The 21,112-nt window shown below is 39.4% G+C and overlaps 1 protein-coding gene across 1 annotated transcript; it reads left to right on the top strand.

Annotated features, from left to right (window-relative positions):
- The first annotated feature begins 6,751 nt into the window (after nucleotides 1–6,751).
- SPINK8 (serine peptidase inhibitor Kazal type 8 (putative)) lies at nucleotides 6,752–20,656 on the top strand. The gene is made up of 5 exons (XM_055413339.2): nucleotides 6,752–6,857; nucleotides 10,273–10,319; nucleotides 11,083–11,204; nucleotides 16,243–16,285; nucleotides 20,490–20,656. The coding sequence occupies exons 1-5, from the start codon at nucleotides 6,791–6,793 to the stop codon at nucleotides 20,499–20,501; spliced, it is 291 nt and encodes a 96-aa protein (XP_055269314.2). The 5' UTR covers nucleotides 6,752–6,790; the 3' UTR covers nucleotides 20,502–20,656.
- Nucleotides 20,657–21,112: the final 456 nt, after the last annotated feature.

Below are 21,112 nucleotides of genomic sequence, written 5' to 3'. Positions count from 1 at the left end.
GACATGGGGAGAGGGGAGGAGAGGGTGAGATGTGTGGAAAGAGTAACATGGAAACTTACATTACCATATGTAAAATAGATAGCCAACGGGAATTTGTCGTATGGCTCAGGAAAGTCAAACAGGGGCTCTGTATCAGCCTAGAGGGGTGGGATGGGGAGGGAGATGGGAGGGAGGTTCAAAAGAGAGGGGATATATGTATACCTATGGCTGATTCATGTTGAGGTTTGACAGAAAACAACAAAATTCTGTAAAGCAATTATCCTTCAATTAAAAATAAATTAATTTTTTGATTTGCATTTCTCTGATGATGAGTGATGTTGAGCATCTTTTCATGTGTTTTTTAGCCATCTGTATGTCTTCTCTGGAGAAATGTCTGTTTAGTTCTTTGGCCCATTTTTTGATTGGGTTGCTTATTTTTCTGGAATTGAGCTGCAGGAGCTTCTTGTATATTTTTAAGATTAATTCTTTGTCAGTTGCTTCATTTGCTATTTTTCCCATTCTGAAGGCTGTCTTTTCACCTTGTTTATAGTTTCCTTCATTGTGCAAAAGCTTTTAAGTTTAGTTAGGTCCCATTTGTTTATTTTTGCTTTTATTTCCATTACTCTAGGAGGTGGGTCACAGAGGATCCTGCTGTGATTTATGTTGGAGAGTGTTTTGCCTATATTTTCCTCTAGGAGTTTTATAGTTTCTGGTCTTACATTCAGATCTTTAATCCATTTGAGTTTATTTTTGTGTATGGTATTAGAAAGTGCTCTAGTTTCAGTCTTTTGCAAGTGGTTGACCAGTTTTCCCAGTACCACTTGTTAAAAAGATTGTCTTTTCTCCATTGTATATTCTTGCCTCCTTTGTCAAAGATAAGGTGTCCCATAGGTGTGTGGATTATCTCTAGGCTTTCTATTTTGTTCCATTCATCTATATTTCTGTCTTTGTTCCAGTACCATACTGTCTTGATGACTGTAGCTTTGTAGTATAGGCTGAAATCAGGCAGGTTGATTCCTCCAGTTCCATTCTTCTTTCTCAAGATTGCTTTGGCTATTCGAGGTTTTTTGTATTTCCATACAAATTGTGAAATTATTTGTTCTAGTTCTCTGAAAAATACCATTGGTAGCTTGATAGGGATTGCATTGAATCTATAGATTGCTTTGGATAATATACTCATTTTCACTATATTGATTCTTCTGACCCATGAACATGGTATATTTCTCCATCTATTTGTGTCATCTTTGATTTCTTTCATCAGTGTTTTAAGTTTTCTATATATAGGTCTTTTGTTTCTTTAGGTAGATTTATTCCTAAGTATTTTATTCTTTTCGTTGCAATGGTGAATGGAATTATTTCCTTCATTTCTCTTTCTGTTTTCTCACTGTTAGTGTATAGGAATGCAAGGGATTTCTGTGTGTTAATTTTATATCCTGCAACTTTACTATATTCATTGATTAGAAACAACAACAACAAAAGGAATATTTACTATGATTCACTGAAACCTGGACACCTGGGAGGGAAAATTAGTTTTCATTTCTCATGACCTGTGTTTTCCTCATTGGAGTCTCAGTTTTTTCATGTGTCAAATGAATGGCTTGGATTAGGTAACACTTCAGCACTTCTTAAGGGTCTGACATTCTTGATTCACAGTGATCAATATTACAGAATTTCATGTGGTTGTTTAATTTAAAAATTAAATTTTGGTAATAATTTCATGTGAAATGTTATTTAAAACAATATTTTGTGTTTATATACATACCAGCATTTTTGGTAACATGCTCATACTACAGCAAGCATTCAAGAATAAAATGTATGGGAGGTGGGAGGGAGGCTCAAGAGGGAGGGCACATATATATATCTATGGCCGATACATATTGATGTATGGCAGAAACCAACACAATATTGTAAAGCAATTATCCTTCAGTTAAAAATAAATATTTAAAAAAGTTTCCTTCAGCTCTCTTTACTCTCTCCTTTTTACTTTTTTGCAATTTAATAAGCTAAGTAGTTCTTGACTCATCATTCATATGAAAAACCAGCCATGCAACACTGACTAAACTGTCTGAAAACTGAGCCCCAGGCAAGTACTGTCCATCCTTATTGGCTTCTACCTACTTGCTTGCTTAACTGGGTGGGAAATACAGGGAATCTGTGATTAGAACCCATCTTAAAAGCTTGGTTTTGAAGAATACACAAGTATTCAATTAGCATAAGTAAAATATATGGGGATTAGGGTAAGTCTGGAGGAAAATTTAAATATGTTTCAGAAGGATAAGAACTAGGATACATCTCATCCACTATTATCATGATTTGCCTATAGGTCACTAAAATTCTGGTGTCCCAATTTCAAACCTCAGAAAAGATGCCTAGAATGGTAATAACAAAATAGTATCAACTCCTTTAAGGAGCTTACCATCTGATCCAGTGGTGGGAAAAAACACTAAACAAATCGATGAATGCATTCCCAATCAAATTTTCAGGATGTCATTGAAATAAAGATAAATAAAGCAAGACAAGGGATTGAAATAATGAAAGATATCATGTTATGAGGCAGGAAGGGTTGCACCAAAGAGGTTATCTCAGCAGAAGGAACTTCTTATTTCCTAAGGTGGCAGTCCCAGGTATAGGAACAAACAGGACCCTTCTGGCTGTCAAGGCTGACTTCCTCACTGTGCACCTCCTAGACTTGAAGAAGCAATCTTTTCTCTTCCCTCCACTTCTACTAGCCTATTGGGAAGTGGACTTTGAATCAAGATTTCTAGCAAGATCTGACTGCCATCTTTCATCCACTTATCTTAGACTTGGAGGGTACTGTAAAACAAAACAAAACAACAAAAAATGCTGCCCACTATTGTAGTTTTACAAGGATTAAGTCATTACCCAGTGCATATCCTGAAAGGAATTCAGGATGAAGCATTCTGTGTTTTAGATATATGGGCCTCTAAATAGTTAAGCGTGTTAAAAAGCAGAGACATTACTTTGCCAACAAAGGTTCATCTAGTCAAAGCTATGGTTTTTCCAGTAGTCATGTATGGATGTGAGAGTAGGACCATAAAGAAAGGTGAGCACCAAAGAACTGATGCTTTTGAACTGTGGTGTTGGAGAAGACTCTTGAGAGACCCTTGGACTGCAAGGAGATCAAACTAGTCCATCCTAAAGGAAATCAGTCCTGAATATTCATTGGAAGGACTGATACTGAAGCTGAAACTCCAACACTTTGGCCACCTGATGCGAAGAAATGACTCACTGGGAAAAACCCTGATGCTGGGAAATATTGAAGGCAGGAGGAAAAGGGGACGACAGAGGATGAGATGGTTGGATGGCATCACTGACTTGATGGACATGAGTTTGAGCAAGCTCCAGGATGGAGAGGGAAGCCTGATGTGCTGCAGTCCATGGGGTTGCAAAGAGTCAGACATGACTGAGTGGCCGAACTGAACTGAAATAGTTAAGATGCATATCTAAGGAAGAATTTCAATGGCCCTAGATTCTAGAAAAGTGCTGAAATCATTAACTTGAGATATATTATGTGATTAGCAGTAAACTTTTTATGACTGACTGCATGCATTTCTCAGCCCTGAAATTCATACATACAACTGGCCCCTCTTCTATCACTTCAGGGGAGTTCTTCTTAGCTATCTGAGAGACTGTCTCCCAGGCTTAGTCCTCAGTAAGGTACCAGCATAAAATTAAAACATTCTAAACTAAATATTTTGATAAAGTGAATACATAGATTTTACTGTAGATAAAATAATTAACAGCACGTGCAGATGTAGCAATTTATAGTATTGTGCAAATATCTGAAGCTGTCCTGAATATAACTGCAATACAGATAAAAATGTAAGAATTAAAAAATTGGATTTGATATACCTCTAAAATAGTTTGGCAAGAACAGCTATATTTTAGAGTGCAGTGGATAGTACACATCACCCTCAGGAAACTGAGACAGCAACTCAAGAGATTTAGGTATATAGAATTTGGAGCTGGAAGAAATAGATTTGAATTATACTTCCTAACTTCAAAGTTTTGTCAACCTAAAGAAAAATGCACAGCATAAAAGCTGTGAGTTTATGTTTTATTCATGGACTTTACTGAGGACTAGAGCCTGGGAGACAGCCTCTCAGTAGCTCTGAGGGGACTGCTCTGAAGAAACAGAGAAAGAAGTTAACTTATATACAATTTTTAAGCAATTATTTATGTATTTCTTTGTGACTTTACTGGGTCTTTATTGCTGCATGGGCTTTCTCTACTTGTGGAGAGCTGGTGCTACTTTTTAGTTGCGGTGCTCAGGCTTCTCATTGAGGTGATTTCTCTTGTTGCAGAGCACGGGTTCTAGGGCATGTGGGATTCAGTAATTGAGGCAGGTGGGCTCAGTAGTTGTGGCTCCCAGTCTCTAGAGCACAGGCCCAATAACTGGTACACGGATTTAGTTGCTCCACAGCATGTGGGACCTTCCCGGAACAGGGATCGAACCCATGTCCCCTGCATTGGCAGGTGGATTCTTTACCACTGAGTCACCAGGGAAGTCTCTACATATGAATTTTGGATAGAAAATATATGCAGTCCAGCATACATCTTGGTTATAGATTAATTCTATTCACAAAGAATAAGTAACTCAAGCTAATTATTTTTTTAGTGCTTTTCTATGTATGGAAAGATGCAAGACTGTGGGTTCATTAAAATTCTTCTTAAGATATATATCTAACTATCTAAGGTGTCTGCATGTCCAAAGGACAGAGTTTCTCATCCTTTTTCATCCTGAATTCCTCCAAGTGCACTGTTGGTCAGCAACTACAGTGGCCAACTTCATACTTGTAGAACTGGATAGTGAGCAATATTCATTGTTTCACAGTTCACTCTGTTCTGATGTCAGGCACTGTAACCTTAAAAAGACAGTTATACCCCACCAGCCAACACACACACACACACACACATGTGCGCGTGCATGCCCTTATTTCATTATCAACAGGCTGGAAATAAAGAACATTTTGTCCAGCAATTTTCTCTGAGCAACTGTGGAAGTACAGTAGGTAAGGTGGACTTAATAATTTGCAAACTTTTGAGTTGGAAAAGAGTTACATTATTTATTATTTGTTTTTATTCAGGGAAGGTCTTGGGCAGAAGCTACCTAGATATATAATTTCCTTGGAAAATGTATAAAAACCTATAGATAAAGTCAAATGGCTTGTACTATAGTATTTTCAATAATGCCAGTAAGCTGCTGATAAATATGCTATGGTTTTCACTTCGATAATGTTATAGGTTAGTAAGTATTAACACCAAAGTCATCATATAATGGAAGATTAAGGATATGGGAGTGAGTATTCAGTGTTTTGAATCTTCCCATTTCTTATTGTCTGTTGACGCACATGCGTCACTGCACTTTCTAGTGACTGCTGTTCTTACCTCAGAAACAAATCTCAGCTTTAAAACAGGTCATTGAAAAAGTCCTGGTGCTCATGCTTTACCAAAGGATCCCCTGCGATATTCTTTACTACCTATTTTTCCGGCATCTTCTTTTTTTTAAGATTTTTTTCCCAGGTTTTTTTTTTTTTGGTTGCACAGGATCTTTGTTGCTGTGCGTGGGCTTTCCCTAGTTGTGGACAGCGGGGGCTCCTCTTCCTTGCGGTGCATGGGTTTCTCATTGTGGTGGCTTCTCTGGTGAAGCACAGGCTTTATCTAGACGCACAAGCTTCAGTTGTTGCAGCTCACAGGCTCTAGATCTCGGACTCAGTAGTTGTGGCGCATGTTAGTTGCTCAGTGACATGTGCAGTCTTCCCAGACCAGGGATCTAACCAGTGTCGCTAGCAGTGCAAGGTGGACTCTCATGCACTGTGCCACCAGGGAAGTCCTGACATATTCTAAAATTCTATTTTTTTTAAGGTAGCCAGGTGACACATTTATTCTATCTTCGAATCTAAACCCTTATACAGATAAATCTACTACATTATTGTTTTAGGTAAAAAGGTAAAAATAAAGGAGTACTAGGTACAAAGGAGCGTTGTCTGCCATCTGCTTGATCTACAAGGACTGACTCAGTACCACTGCAGTCACTGAGCTTCACACACCCTGAAAGGAGCTCAGGGTGAAGATCAGAAAAGAGGCACTCTGTGTTCTGGGGAAACTGGCAGGACAGGGTTTCAGATAGGTAGACATTTTCAGGAGAAAATTTTACCAACTCAATGTCTGGCACCTTCCCATACTTAGAAAAGCACTAAAATCATTAACTGAGACATCTCCTCATGGCTAGCACCAACTTCTACCAAGATGTGTGCTGGGTTGCACATACTCCTTTGCCAAAATCACATATATGCTGACTTACCCCCTTACCACTTCAGAGCAGTTCTTCAGAGCTATCAGAGAGGCTCTCTCCCAGGTTACAGTCCTCAGTAAGCCCGCAAGTAAAACTGAAACTCACAGCTTTTATGTTGTGTGTTTTTATTTCAGTTAACATTGTCATAGAGCCATAATAATTAAAATAGTGTGGTTTGAGCTCTTGTATAGGCAAATAGATAAATGGAACAGAAGAGAGTCCAAGAACAGACCCACACATATATATATTCCCTTCTAAAATTCTATTTTTGAGATCATTTTTTTTCTCATGGCCAATGACTCCAGGGAAATGAACGAGGCAATGTAATTGCATCAGACACAATTCATTCCAAATAACCCAAGGAAAGAAAAAACATTAAATATTTAGAATTCATTTCCTGGTTAATGATGGATCTCTATGATAATTTGTATGTTGTGTGGAATTTTTTCTGTCTTACTATCAAAATCTCCATATTTCCACAGTTCTTCTGCCACCATGAAGGAGGTCTTCTCTAGCGCCATTCTTGTTCTGGTCATCTCCATGTGGGCTGCCTTTGCAGTTGGTGAGTTCCGTGTCCTTACTTTGCCCACATTTTCTGCTATATATTCAAGATCATGGAAAAGTTAGAAGTACAGTAGAAATGCTGTCCTGTTTTATTTAAGTCTAATTCTTCAGAGTCATGCAGACACTGGACCCCCAGAAAGAAAGGATTCACACAGTGCTATTGGTATCAAAACTGGTGGTTGAAAACAAAGCTGTATTGGTATAAGGAAATGACACTAGATAGTAAATCCACAGGAACAAAGGAAGAGAACCAGAAATGGTGACTAAAACAGCAATATTACAAATTCACTAAATATGTACTCACTGTCCTTTCTTCTCTAAGCTTCTTTAAAAGACATGAAATTGTATAACATAATGGAGTTGGTGATGGACAGGGAGGCCTGGCGTGCTCTGATTCATGGGGTTGCAAAGAGTCGGACATGACTGAGCAACTGAACTGAACTGAGCTGAACTGAATTTTTGGGTTTGTGACTAATGTAAAAGTAATGTGTATAACAACAATGTAATAAAAGGAAGGACAGAGCTATATAGGAGTAACATTTATATATCACTTGAATTAAAATAGTATAAATCTGAAGTATATTCCGATAAGCTAAGATAAATACAGTAAGCCACAGTGCAACTACTAAAAAAAAAAAAAGAAAACTCAGGGATTTCCTTGGTTGTCCAGTGGCTAAGACTCCATGGTCCCAATGTAGGGAAACTGGTTTCAATCTTTGGTCAGGGAACTGGATCCCATATATCACTACACAACTAAAGATTGTACATTCTGCAACAAAGATTGAAGATACCCCATGCCACAAGTAAGACCCAGTAAAGCCAAAAATAAATAAAAATTTGTTAATTAAAAAAAGCCTGCATTATAAATAAAAATGGAACAAAAGAATAGATCAGGGGTTTCCCTGGTGGTCCAGTAGTTAAGACTCCACATTCCCAATGCAGGGGGCATGGGTTCAATCCCTGGTCAGGGAACTAAGATCCTGCATGCTGCACAGGGTGGCAAAAAATAAAATCAGTTGGATTTCATCAAATTAAACATTTTAGTGATGTAAAGGATACCAACTGTGAAGAAAGCTGATCGCCAAAGAATCGATGCTTTTGAACTGTGGTGTTGGAGAAGACTCTTGAGAGTCCCTTATACTGCCAGGAGATCCAACCAGTCCATTCTAAAGGAGATCAATCCTGGATGTTCATTGGAGGGACTGATGCTAAAGCTGAAACTGCAATACTTTGGCCACCTCATGCGACGAGTTGACTCACTGGAAAAGACTCTGATGCTGGGAAAGGTTGGGGGCGGGAGGAGAAGGGGACGACAGAGAATGAGATGGCTGGATGGCATCACCGACTCTGTGGACATGAGTTTGAGTGTACTCCGGGAGTTGGTGATGGACAGGGAGTTCTGGCGTGCTGTGATTCATGGGGTCACGGAGAGTCAGACACGACTGAGCGACTGAACTGAACTGAACTGAACTGAAAGGATACCAACAAAGATGTCAATAAAGTGGAAGACTGCCTAGAGAATGGGAGAAATTTTTTGTAAAGCATCTATCAAAAAGAGAGATAATAACAAATATTAACAAAGATGTGAAGACAATGGAACTCATATAATGCTGGTGGGAATGCAAAATGGTGTGGCTACCTTAGAAAATAATCCAGAAGTTCCTCCAAAGGTCGCCATATAACCCAGCAACTCCACTCTTAGGTATATATCTAAGGGAAATAAAAACACATGACCACAAAAAAACAGGCACATAGGAATTCCCTGTCAGTCCAGTTAGGTGAGGACTCCAAGCTTCCACTGCCAGGGGCCTGGGTTTGATTCCTAGTCAGGGAACTAAGATCTCATGTGGTGCAGGGGAGAAAAAAAAGAATATTCACAGCAGCGTATCAAGTTTCCATACTGTTGTGATTATCACATTTGCCTCACTGCAGCCTTATTCATAACAGCCAAAGAGTGAAAACAATTCAAATGTCCATTAATTGATTAATGGGTAAACAAAATATGGTATATACATACAACAGAATATTATTTAATTATAAAAAGGAATGAAGTACTGATGCATGCGATAACATGGATACACCTTTAAAGCACTAAGTGAAAGAGATAGAAAGGAAAGACTACATATTGTATGATTTCATTTGTGTGAAGTGTCCAGAACAGACAGAAATTAGATTAGAGTTGTCTGGGTTGGGGGAAGGGAGGAATGAGAAGAGCTTGCCGATGGGTACAAGGGTTTCTTTTGAGGATGATGAAAATGTTCTAAAAGTGACTGTGTTGATGGTTGCACACCTCTGTGAATATACTAAGAACCACCGAATTGTATACTTTAAATTTTTATTTATTTTTGATTGTGCTGGGTCTTTGTTGTTGCATGCAAGCTTTCTCTATTTGCAGAGAGCCAGCGTGCAGGCTTCTCAACGTGGTGGCTTCTCTTGTACAGAGCACAGGCTCTAGGTACACCATCTTCAGTAGTTGCAACTCATGGGCTCCAGACTGCAGGCTCAGTAGTTGTGGCACACAGACTTTGTTCTTCTGTGGCATGTGGAGTCTTCACAGACCAGGGATGGAACCCATGTCCCCTTCTTTGGCAGGCAGACTGTTAACCACTGGACCACCAGGGAAGTCCCCAACTATACACTTTAAATAGGTGAATTCTATGGTATATGAATGATATGTAATAAAGATACATATATTATAGAGAGAGTTGACAGTATATTATACATATTTTATATTATCAGATCAGTATAATTGTATGACTACATAACATTAATATAATTATATAAAACTATATAAGTATTATATGGGCTTCCCTGGTGGCTCAGAGGTTAAAGCATCTGCCTCCAATGCTGGAGACCCGGGTTTGATCCCTGGGTCGGGAAGATCCCATGGAGAAGGAAACGGTAACCCACTCCAGTATTCTTGCCTGGAGAATCCCATGGACAGAGAAGCGTGGTAGGCTACAGTCCACGGGGTCGCAAAGAGTCGGACACGACTGAGCGACGGAACGGAAACGGAAGTATTATATGTGTGTGTGTGTAATTGCAAAGACTGTTTTGGATCAAGAATATGTAACCCAGCATCTTTTAAGGTACCTCAATGTAACTACTTCATATAACTTACAGTGTTTTCTACAAAGAACAGAGAATGATTGTAGAAGTTGTTATTTACCTGTGACGGGGAAGGGTCAGAATTAAGATCTCTTCTTTACAAAGAGGAGGGAACAGAAGTTTCCTGATTCTTCGCTCCTCTGAAGCCCCCTTTAGAGGGCAGCATGCATCAAAAAGGAACCTCTGCCTCTCCTGATGGGATCTGATGCTTCCTGGGTGCCAACCAGGTCTCCTTCATCCTCACTTTTACCCTTAAGAGCAGAAGATAGAGTGGCAACTCTTTTGAATATGCTTTTGTCTTCCAGACTTTCCTCTCCCTATGGACAGAGGGACTGACCTAGCAAAGACAACGGTAAGCTCTGCTTCCTTGCTTCCCAAGCTCAGGAATGGAGAGGAAAAACAGTTTCCCTGATGGTCTCAGCTCATTTTTCTGGGAGGCAGGGGCCAGAGAAAACGTGTGTAGGGATAACCCCACAACAACAGCTGAGTCACTAACTATGTGTAGTGCCTTTTATATGTTCCTGGGTATAAACCCCAATCAGTTCATAAAACTCTCTTGTAGGACAAGAAGGCAAGTATTTTGCACCATTAAAGAAATGAGGAATTTGTGGCTCAAATTCAGGTCTGTCCTATGCTGAGGTGGACATTCTTTCAACTGAGATATGCTAAGACATACATCTTGCCTCCCAAAGATCAAGTGAGGTTCTCATTCTCCCTGTCCCCTTCCTTCTAAATTGTGACTCTCCTGTAATAAGTCTGAACCTACTTCTCTCTGAAGCACCATATACAAGTCAACCAGAAATGTTCATAACCATATTCTAATCTCTGAAACCTAACAATCACACTTTATAATTAGTGAGGCAAGGAATGTCATCCTAAAAAGGAATTTATAGCCCAGATGGGGGAGTCTACAGATTACATGTGTTATGTTATGTTATGTTATAGACATACTGTTGGTGGTGAGCACCAGGGGTCAAATACTGAGATTTCTTAAGCCTGCTCTCCAAACTCCTGGTCCATTGCTCCGTATTCCATCCTTCTCCCCTGCTGCCAGCGATCATGCCTAGAGGAGCCAGAGAAAGGGCTCTGATGCAGTGTCTGTGTCTCACCTTCAGGCTGAATGCAGCAAGAATATAAACAAGTGCTGGATTTTAGCCTACCTCAGGCCAACAGACTCCATATGTGGCAGTGACCACGTTACCTACAGTGGGGAATGCCACCTCTGCTACAGAATTCTGTAAGTCTTAATTTTTTTTTTAATTCTCCTTTCTCTCAAGTCAAGAAGCTAAAAGTAGCCAGGATAGGAATGGCCTCCTTGGAACACTTCCAACTGATCAGATCTTCCTTCCAGAGACTGCTCCACTATTGCTCCTCCATTTCTTCTATCCCTCCCTATGCTTCCCAATGTGATCCCATTCAGACAGAAACAAAAACCCACTGAAGTGACTGTGCTATGTCTGGCCTGGACAAAGATCCAGTGGAACAAACTCATTAGTGCAAGTAGCCACAGCATTCAGGTCTTGTGACCACAGATAACGGTTATCCTTAAGCTCCCTCAGGCCAAAGAACAAAAGCCTGATGAAAAAGAGGAGGTAGCTGGGCGAAGTATCTGTATTCTAAGTCCAACATATGACCTTCCTGAGTCCTTGACTGCTTCTTAATCTTGTGTATGTGCTGTACTTCCTTGGTTCTTTGTGTCATAATTTTTGTTGTTGAAAATTGGAGGAGTATAATATCGCAACAGTGGAAATCAGATTCTTTCCCTTCTCCAAGGTTTGTTACTGTTGCTGTTTGTTAGTTTAACGACTTCTGGAATAATTCTGTGAAGCTTGCATGTTTTAGTCATGTATAGTCACTACACAGGTCCCATGAAATTGTCTTAGGGGTCTCCTAAAGATTCAACAGAAATTGTCTTAAATGGCTAAAACCGATAAATCTACTAGTCTTTTTTAAAAATTATTAATTTCTTTATTTTTGGCTGTGCCGGGTCTTTGTTGCTGTGCAGGCTTGTCTCTAGTTGGGGCGAGTCGGGGCTACTTTCTAGTTGCAGATCACAGGCTCTCGGGTGCACAGGCTTCAGCAGTTGCAGTTCCTGGGCTCTAGAGCACAGGATTATTAGTTGTGGCACACAGGCTTAGTTGCTCCGTGACATGTGAGATCTTCCCTGACCAGGGATCAAAGTTGAGTTTCCTACACTGGCAGGCGGATTCTTTGCCACTGAGCCACCTGGGAAGCCTTCTTCCAGTCTCTGCCAACAAAAACTTTATGTGTGAGATAGGGGTCCACCTTATTCTTTTGTATACAATTATCTAATTGCCCCAGCACCATTTTTTGAAGAGACTATTCTTTTCCCATTGAATAGTCTTGGCACTCTTGCTAAAAATCAGTTGGCCATAGATGTTGGGTTTATTTCTGGATTCTCATTTCTATTCCATTATTCTCTGTCTAACCTAATGCTGGTACCACAACACTGATTATCTTTGTAGTCAGTTTTGAGATCAGGAATGTGGGGTCCTCCCAAATTTTTTTCCCCTCAAAATGATTCTGGTTACTCAGGTTTTTTGCAATTCCATATAAATTTGAAGGTAGTCTTTTCCACTTCTGAAAAAAAGCCATTGGGATTTTGATAAGGATTACATTGAATTTATCAATTGCTTTGGGTAGTATAAACATTTTAACAATATTAAGTTTTCTAATCCATGAGGATGGGAGAGCTTTCCATTTATTTAGGCCTTCTTTCATTTCTTTCAGAAATGTTTTGTAACATCCAGTGCACAGTCTTTAACCTCCTGGGTTAATTTTCAGGTATTTTTTGAATGATATTGTAAATGCAACGTTTAAATTAATTTTCAGATTGTTCTTTGTTGGTTTATAGAAACACAGTTGATTTTCCTGTGTTCTTATATTCTGAATTACTACTCAGTTTATTACCTTTAATAATTTTTATAGGAATTCTTTGAGATTTTCTATACGTAGAACCATGTCATCTTCAAATGTAAAGTTTTGCTTCTTCCTTTCCATTTTGGATGGCTTTTCCCCCCAGCTTTATTGAAGTAAAATTGAAAATAATATAAAATTCTGGATTTCTCTTTTTTCTTTCCTGATGCTCTGGTTCAAGTTTTCACTATTGAGTGCAATGTTAGATGTGGGATTTTCATAAATGTTCTTTGTTATATTGAGGAGTTTCTCTTCAATTCCTAGTTTTCTGAGTAATTTTATTATGAAAGGGTGTTGGATTTTGTCAGAGGTTGTGGGTTTTTTCAGATTTTTGGTTTTTTTAATTAAATATAATTTTCATTGAATGAGTCTTTAAATCCTATAGTGCATAACAGGTTTTAAGTTTCACACACATGATTTCATATGCTCCCATAATAGTTCTGTTCTTTCCCCCTTACCCCTACACTGTCCTTCACCCCTTCCCTCTCCCCACTGATAACCACTACTTTGTTCTCTGTATTTGTGACAGTCTTTATTTTTTGTTTCATTCACTAGTTTGTTGTAATTTTTTAGATTCCACAAATAAGTGATATCATACAGTATTTGTCTTTCTCTCTCTGACTTATTTCACTTGGCATGATGCTCTCCAAGTCCATCCATGTTGTTGCAAATGGCAAAATTTCATTCTTTTTTTTTGTGTGGCTGAGTAGCATTTCATTGTATACGTATACCACAGCTTCTTTATCCATTCATCTGTTGATAAAACTCTTAGGTTGCTTCCATGTCTTAGCAATTGTAGATAATGCTGCTATGAACAGTGGGGTACATATATCCTTTCAAATTATTGTTGTTTTTTTTTTAATTACACTGAGGAGTGGAAATGCTGGTTCATATGGTTCTATTTTAAACTTTTTTAAGAGACCCCCATACTATTTTAAACAGTGGCTGCACCAATTTACATTCCCACCAACAGTGCCCAAGTGTTCCCTTTTCCCCCCATCTTTGTCAATATCTGTTATTTGGATTCTTTTTGATGACAGCCATTCTGAGAGATGTCAGGTGATATCTCACCATGGTTTTGAACTGCATATCCATGCTAATTACTGATGTTGAAATGATGTTGTTTTTTTTTTTTAACATGAATGTGATGAGCATGTGACTCTTTTGCTTCATTCTTTTAATATGATGTTAGTACACTGGCTTATATTTTTAGGTTGAACCACCCTGCATTCGTGGGATAAACCCAACTTGGTCATGATGTATAGACCTTTTAATATGCTATTATATTCAGTTTGGCAGTATTTCAGTTCAATTCAGTTGCTCAGTCATGTCCAACTATTTGCAACCCCAAGGATTGCAGCACGCCAGGCTTTCCTCTCCATCACCAACTCCCGGAGTTTACTCAAACTCGTGTCCATCAAATGGGTAATGTCATCCAACCATCTCATCCTCTGTCGACCCCTTCTCCTCTTGCGTTCAATATTTCCCAGAATCAGGGTCTTTTCTAATGAGTCAGTTCCTCACATCAGGTGGCCAAAGTACTGGAGTTTCAGCTTCAGTTCTTCCAATGAATATTCAGGACTGATTTCCTTTAGGATGGACTGGTTGGATCTCCTTGCAGTCCAAGGGACTCTCAAGAGTATTCTCCAGCACCATTGCTCAAAAGCATCAATTCTTCGGTGCTCGGCTTTCTTTATAGTCCAACTCTCACATCCATACATGACTACTGGAAAAACCATAGGTTTGACTAGACAGACCTTTGTGGGCAAAGTAATGCCTCTGCTTTTTAGTATGCTGTCTAGGTTGGTCATAGCTTTTCTTCTAAGGAGCAAGCGTCTTTTAATTTCATAGCTGCAGTCACCATCTGCAGAGATTTTGGAGCCCCCAAAAATAAAATCTGTCACTGTTTTCATTGTTTCCCCATCTATTTGCCATGAAGGGATGGGACCGGATGCCATGATCTTAGTTTTCTGAATGTTGAGTTTTAAGCCAGCTAAATAATGTTGCCAGTATTTAGCTGACAGTTTCTGCATCTATATTAATATGGGATATTAGTCTGTAGTTTTCTTTTTTTGTGATGTCTGTCTTTGCTTTTAAGGTAATTCTAGCTTCACAGAATCAATCAGGAATCTTCTTCTTCTTCTACTATTTGGAAGATTTTGAAAAGAAATGGTATCAAATCTTTAAATATTTGATAGAATTCCCTAAAGAAGTCATTTGGTCCTGAGTTTCTCTTTTTTAGTTAGTTAGTTCAGTCGCTCGGTTGTGTCCGACTCTTTGCGACCCCATGAATCACAGCACGCCAGGCCTCCCTGTCCATCACCAACTCCTGGAGTTCACTCAAACTCATGTCCATCGAGTTGGTGATGCCATCCAGCCATCTCATTCTCTGTCGTCCCCTTCTCCTCCCACCCCCAATCCCTCCTAGCATCAGACTCTTTTCCAGTGAGTCAGCTTGTCGCATGAGGTGGCCAAAGGATTGGAGTTTCAGCTTTAGCATCAGTCCTTCCAATGAACACCCAGGATCGATCTCTAGAATGGACTGGTTGGATCTCCTTGCAGTCCAAGGGAGTCTCAAGAGTCTTCTCCAGCACCACAGTTCAAAAGCATCAATTCTTCAGTGATCAGCTTTCTTCACAGTCCAACTCTCACATCCATACATGACCACGGGAAAAACCATAGCCTTGACTAGAAGGACCTTGGTTGGCAAATTAATGTCTCTGCTTTTTAATATGCTATCTAGGTTGGTCATAACTTTCCTTCCAAGGAGTAAGCGTTTTTTAATTTCATGGCTGCAATCAGCATCCGCAGTGATTTCTCTTTTTTAGGGGGTTTTTAGTAATTGATTCAGTCTCTTTACTTGATATATGTCCTATTGATATTTTCTATTTATTCTTGAGTCAGTTTAAGTAATGTGTGTTTAGAGGAATTTGTCCATTTCATCTAGGTTATCTAATCAGCTGATGTACAGCTGTTCATAGCCTTCCCTTGTAACCATTTTTATTTCTGTAAGGTCAGTAGTAACGTCTTTACCTTTCAAATGGATAATTTAACTTTATTGCACATTCACTTCCTAATACTCTGCATTTCCACTTATATACTCAAGATTACTTTGAATTTTCTATATTTGATTTCAGACTGAATATGTTTTATACACTCAACCTCTCTGACAAATAAACATATCGTAGATATTTTAAAATCACTTATTAAATAAGAAATCACTATTAGCTAAATGTCTCCTTCTCAAACTTAGCTAAAGATTATCACATCAAATTTAGACATAATTTGTGATATACCATAGAGTAAAAGTAATAATTTTGAAATATAATTTCTTACAGATATGAAAAACTTAACATAATTAAACTGCATGATGGACCATGTGTAAGTAAAATCACTTTTATTTTTCATTTTGGGGAGTAAACCGGATAAAGTTAAGAGTTCCTTGTTCTAGAGGACTTTAAAGATTTGTTATGAAAAAGTTCAAACATACATAAAATTAGAAATAATGATACCATGAACCTTTCATGCCTATCTTATAGTGCAGTGTTTGTCACATTTCCTTCCTCTATTCTTTTCTTTTTTTTCTTTGCTGAAGTATTAACACAAGTCTGACATCATGTAATTTCACTCTTACATACTCCACAATGCATCTCTGAGAAGCGTTACATTTCCTTAGACACCCACAATGCCATTATTACACCTAAGTATTTCCTTGTCATCTTCTTTTGAACATACTTCCTGTTCAAAATTTCCCAGCTGTCTCAAAAATAACATCTTCTTAGGGAAGAAATGTATTTCAGGCTGATAATTCAGCACTAAAGAACATTTATTCCATCCTTTCTCTTCCCTGCCATGCCCAATTTTGGGGATATTGATACTAACTGGAACATAAAAGGTTATTCTGAGAGTAAACAGATCAGGCTTTGATACTGTGTCTTTGACTCTGGGGTCATAGAGTATAAGCAAGAACTCAGCTAATGCCAAAGAGACTATTATAGCTTTATGAGGCATGGCAATGGGACTGGGACAAATTATCTTAGAACAGAACATGAAGGACTTCTCTGGTGGTCCAGTAGTTAAGGATCCGCCTACCAACGCAGTGGACACAGGTTTGATCTCTGGTTTGGGAAGATTCCACATGCCCTAAGAAAGCCCTGTGCTACAACTACTGAGCCCATACACCACAACTACTGAAGCCCAGGAACCCTAGAGCCAATGCTCTGCAACAAGACAAGCCATGGCAACGAGAAGACCATGCACTGCAGCTACAGAGCAGCCCCGACGCGCTACAACTAGAGAAAGACTGTGTGTAGCAATGAAGACCCAGTGCAGTCAAAATAATAACAATAAATAAATTAATTAAAGAGCAAATGAAGAGTGTGGAAGGGAACACAGGTTAAAAAGACATAATTTTGTAATACTTTTATGACAGTCTCTTCTGACAATCTCAATTCACAAGGCTCATCTGATTTACAGATCAGCATACATATTATTTGGCAAAGACCTAGCAGAAGAGATTAAGAAGAGGTGGCAAGAATACACAGAAGAACTGTACAAAAAAGGTCTTTGTGACCCGGATAACCAGGGTGGTGTAGTCACTTACCTAGAGCCAGACATTGTGGAGTGTGAAGTCAAGAGGGCCTGAGGAAGCATTACTATGAACAAAGCTAGTGGAGGGATGGAATTCCAGCTGAGCTATTTCAAATCCTGAAAGATGATGCTGTGAAAGGGCTGCCCTCAATATGCCAGGAAATTTGGAAAGCTCAGCAATGGCCACAGGACTGGAAAAGATCAGTTTTCATTCAAATACCAAAGAAAGGCAATGCCAGAGAATGTTCAGACTACCATACAATTGTGCTCATTTCACATGATAGCAAGGTAGCACTCAAAACTGAACTGGTTCAAAAAAAAACTGGACTGGTTCAAAATTGGGAAAGGAGTATGTCAAGGCTCTATATTGTAATCCTGCTTATTTAACTTATATGCAGAGTACGTCATGCGAAATGCTGGGCTGGAATCAAGACTGCTGGGAGAAATATGCAGAAGATACCACCCTAATGGCAGAAAGCAAAGAGGAACAAAAAAGTCTCTTAATGAAGGTGAAAGAGGAGTGTGAAAAAGCTGGCTTAAAACTCAACATTAAAAAAAAACACTAAGATCATGGCATCCGGTCCCATCACTTCAAGGCAAACAGATGAGGAAAAACTAAAAACAGTGACAGTACTTTATTTTCTCGGGCTCCAAAATCACTGCGGATGGTGACTGCAGCCATGAAATTAAAAGATGCTTGTTCCTTGGAAGAACAGCTATGACAAACCTAGACAGTGTATTAAAAAGCAGAGACATCACTTTGCCAACAAAGGTCTGTATAGTCAAAGCTATGGTTTTTCCAGTAGTCATGTACAGATGTGAGAGTTGGACCACAAAGAAGGCTGAGCATTGAAGACTTGATGCTTTCAAAGTGTGGTGCTGGAGAAGACTCTTGAGAGTCCCTTGGACAGCAAGGAGATCAAGCCAGTCAATCCTAAAGGAGATCAACCCTGAATATTTACTGGAAGGACTGATACTGAAGCAGAAGCTCCGATCCTTCGGCCACCTGATGTGAGGAGCCGACTCACTTGAAAAGACCCTGATGCTGGGAAACACAGGGGCAGGAGAAGGGGCGACAGAGGACAAGATGGTGGGATGGCATCACTGACTCCACGGATATGAGTCTGAGCAAGCTCCAGGAGATAGGGAAGGACAGGGAAGCCTGGCGTGCTGCAGTTCATGGGGTCACAAAGAGTCAGACCCAAGTTAGCGACTGAACAACAATAATAATACATATTACTCACCAGGAAAGGTCTAGTGGACCTAAATGTTCTCTAGTTCCAGTAAAGAAAAATCCTAAAGATTCTCAGGCACTTCCATTATTTGGGGTAACTACAAAGAGATGTCACATTATCTCTACTCTGTCAGACTGTTTTTGACCTAGGCCAATTCACAGATCATCCTGCTGAAACCCCTCCTCTTGTATCTGGACCACAGCCCTTGTCAGGGGCTTCCCAGGTGGTGCAGTGGTAAGGAATCCACCTGCCAATGCAGGAGCCCCGGTTTTGATCCCTGGGTCTGGAAAATCCCTTGGAGAAGGAAATCACAGCCCACCCTAGGGTTCTTGTCCAGAAAATCCCAGGGACAGAGGAGCCTGGCAGGCTGCAGCCCATGGGGTCACACGAGTCGGAGATGACTTAGCAGCTAAACAACAATACTTAGCAATATGATGGATCTCAAAACACTACACCAAGAGAAAAAGCAAGGGACAGAAAAATAAAATTAACACATCACTATGTAAGTTAAAAATAAACACAATTATATATTTTTCACAGAGACATGTAAACAAAATGATACACACTGAAAGCATTAAAATGGCTGCTATGCTATAAGGAGAAAGGGAATGAATGAATGGTGGCCCTTCCCCACAGTCTTTCAACAAAGCAGAACAGAAACTGTGTTCTTTTTCCCAGTCTGTCTTTATTTATTTTAAAATTTTTATTGGAGTATAATTGATTTACAATGCTGTGTTATTTCCTGTTGGACAGCAAGGTGAATCAGCTAAATATAGATATATATCCACTTTTTAAAAATATTATTCTCCCATACAGGCCATTACAGAGTATTGAGCAGAGTTTCCTGTGCTATAGAGTAGGTCTTCATTAGTTATCAATTTTATGTACAGTGGTGTTATATGTCAATCCCAAACTCCCAATTTATCCCTGCTCCCCACCAAACTTTGTTCTTGACAAGATCATAAAGAATATGGTAGCTGCCAAAGCAAGACTAACAGCTATCACTGTCAACCATGTGTCTTGCACTGTCACATGCTTTGCCTATACCCCCGCTCCTGTGCTCCCCACAGCCCCCACCATGAGGAAGATGTTGCTATTAGCTGCATTTCATATTCAAAGATGCAGAAGTTGACAGAGGGATGTAACTTACCCAAGGAAACAGAGCTAGGAACTGGCAGGGCTAGGTCTTGAATCTGGAGGGTCAGTTCTAGACTCTGTTCTTTCTGTGCCTCAAATAACAGTCTATATGCCTCTAAGCAGACTCTGATTCACATCAATTCCACTGTATCTACCCTCCAACTTTTCTGCCCCATGGAATTTCCTATAGGCTCTTCTGGCGTCCAAAGACTTACATAAGAATTCATATCCATAGCGCTCCTCTTCTTGGCCCACTTCCACTCTGTACTTTTATTCTTCCTCAAGGAAATCAGAATGTCTCTGCTGCTGCTGCTTAGTCACTCAGTCGTGTTCAACTCTTTGCGACTCCACAGACTGTAGCCCACTAGGCTCCTCTGTCCATGGGGATTCTCCAGGCAAGAATACTAGATTGCGTTGCCATGCACTCCTCCAGGAGATCTTCCCATCCCAGGTCTCCTGCATTGCAATCCGATTCTTTACCATCTGAGCCACTTTGGTCTGCCTTAATTCATAGGATAATTCCTCTACATTCCTCTTGCTAGACTATTTATAGTAACCAGTATGGTAGTTTTTCTCTTCATTTTCCCAAATTTGATTTCTCTAAGCATATATTTCTCTTGCAGGAAAACTCCTGAACTTACCATTACAGAACTTACTGGATTCCCAGATGATCAAGTGAATCACAATGAGTGCCTTTATATCCCCTTTAGAGGAATATGCTGGTGCCTGAGGAAACCAATAGCTACAATCAAACTCATTGATCTTCAGTAAATGATTCTTTTTTTCTATGCATTTATTGTGTTTGTCTTTTAGATCTCACATGTGAAATCATACAGTATTTGCCCTTCTCTGACTTATTTCATTTAGTGTAATGTCCTCAAGATCCATCCATGTTGTTGCAAATTGTAGGATTCCCTTCTATTTTTATGGCTGATTTATTCATACATGTGTGTGTATAATCTCAGAACATTTTTATCCATCCATCCATCAATGGACACTCAGGTTGTTTCCATGTCTTGGCTATTGTAAATAATGCTCTATGAACATGGGCATGCAGGTATCTCTTCAACATAGTGTTTTTATTTCCTTTGCATATATTCCCGGTAGCAGAATTGCTAGATCATATGATAGTTCTAGTAATTCTCTGAGGAATCTTCACATTGTTTTCTACAGTGGCTATAACCAATTCACAATCCCATGAATAGCACACAAGGGTTCCTTTTTCTCTACAATCTTGTCAGCGTTT

Source organism: Moschus berezovskii, chromosome 24, assembly GCF_049115385.1.
Source record: "Moschus berezovskii isolate FMDL1 chromosome 24, NW_MosBer_1.0, whole genome shotgun sequence".
NCBI classification, from domain to species: domain Eukaryota; kingdom Metazoa; phylum Chordata; class Mammalia; order Artiodactyla; family Moschidae; genus Moschus; species Moschus berezovskii.
The sequence above is the reverse complement of the archived record's forward strand: the minus strand, read 5'-3'. Positions and strand labels throughout refer to the sequence as shown.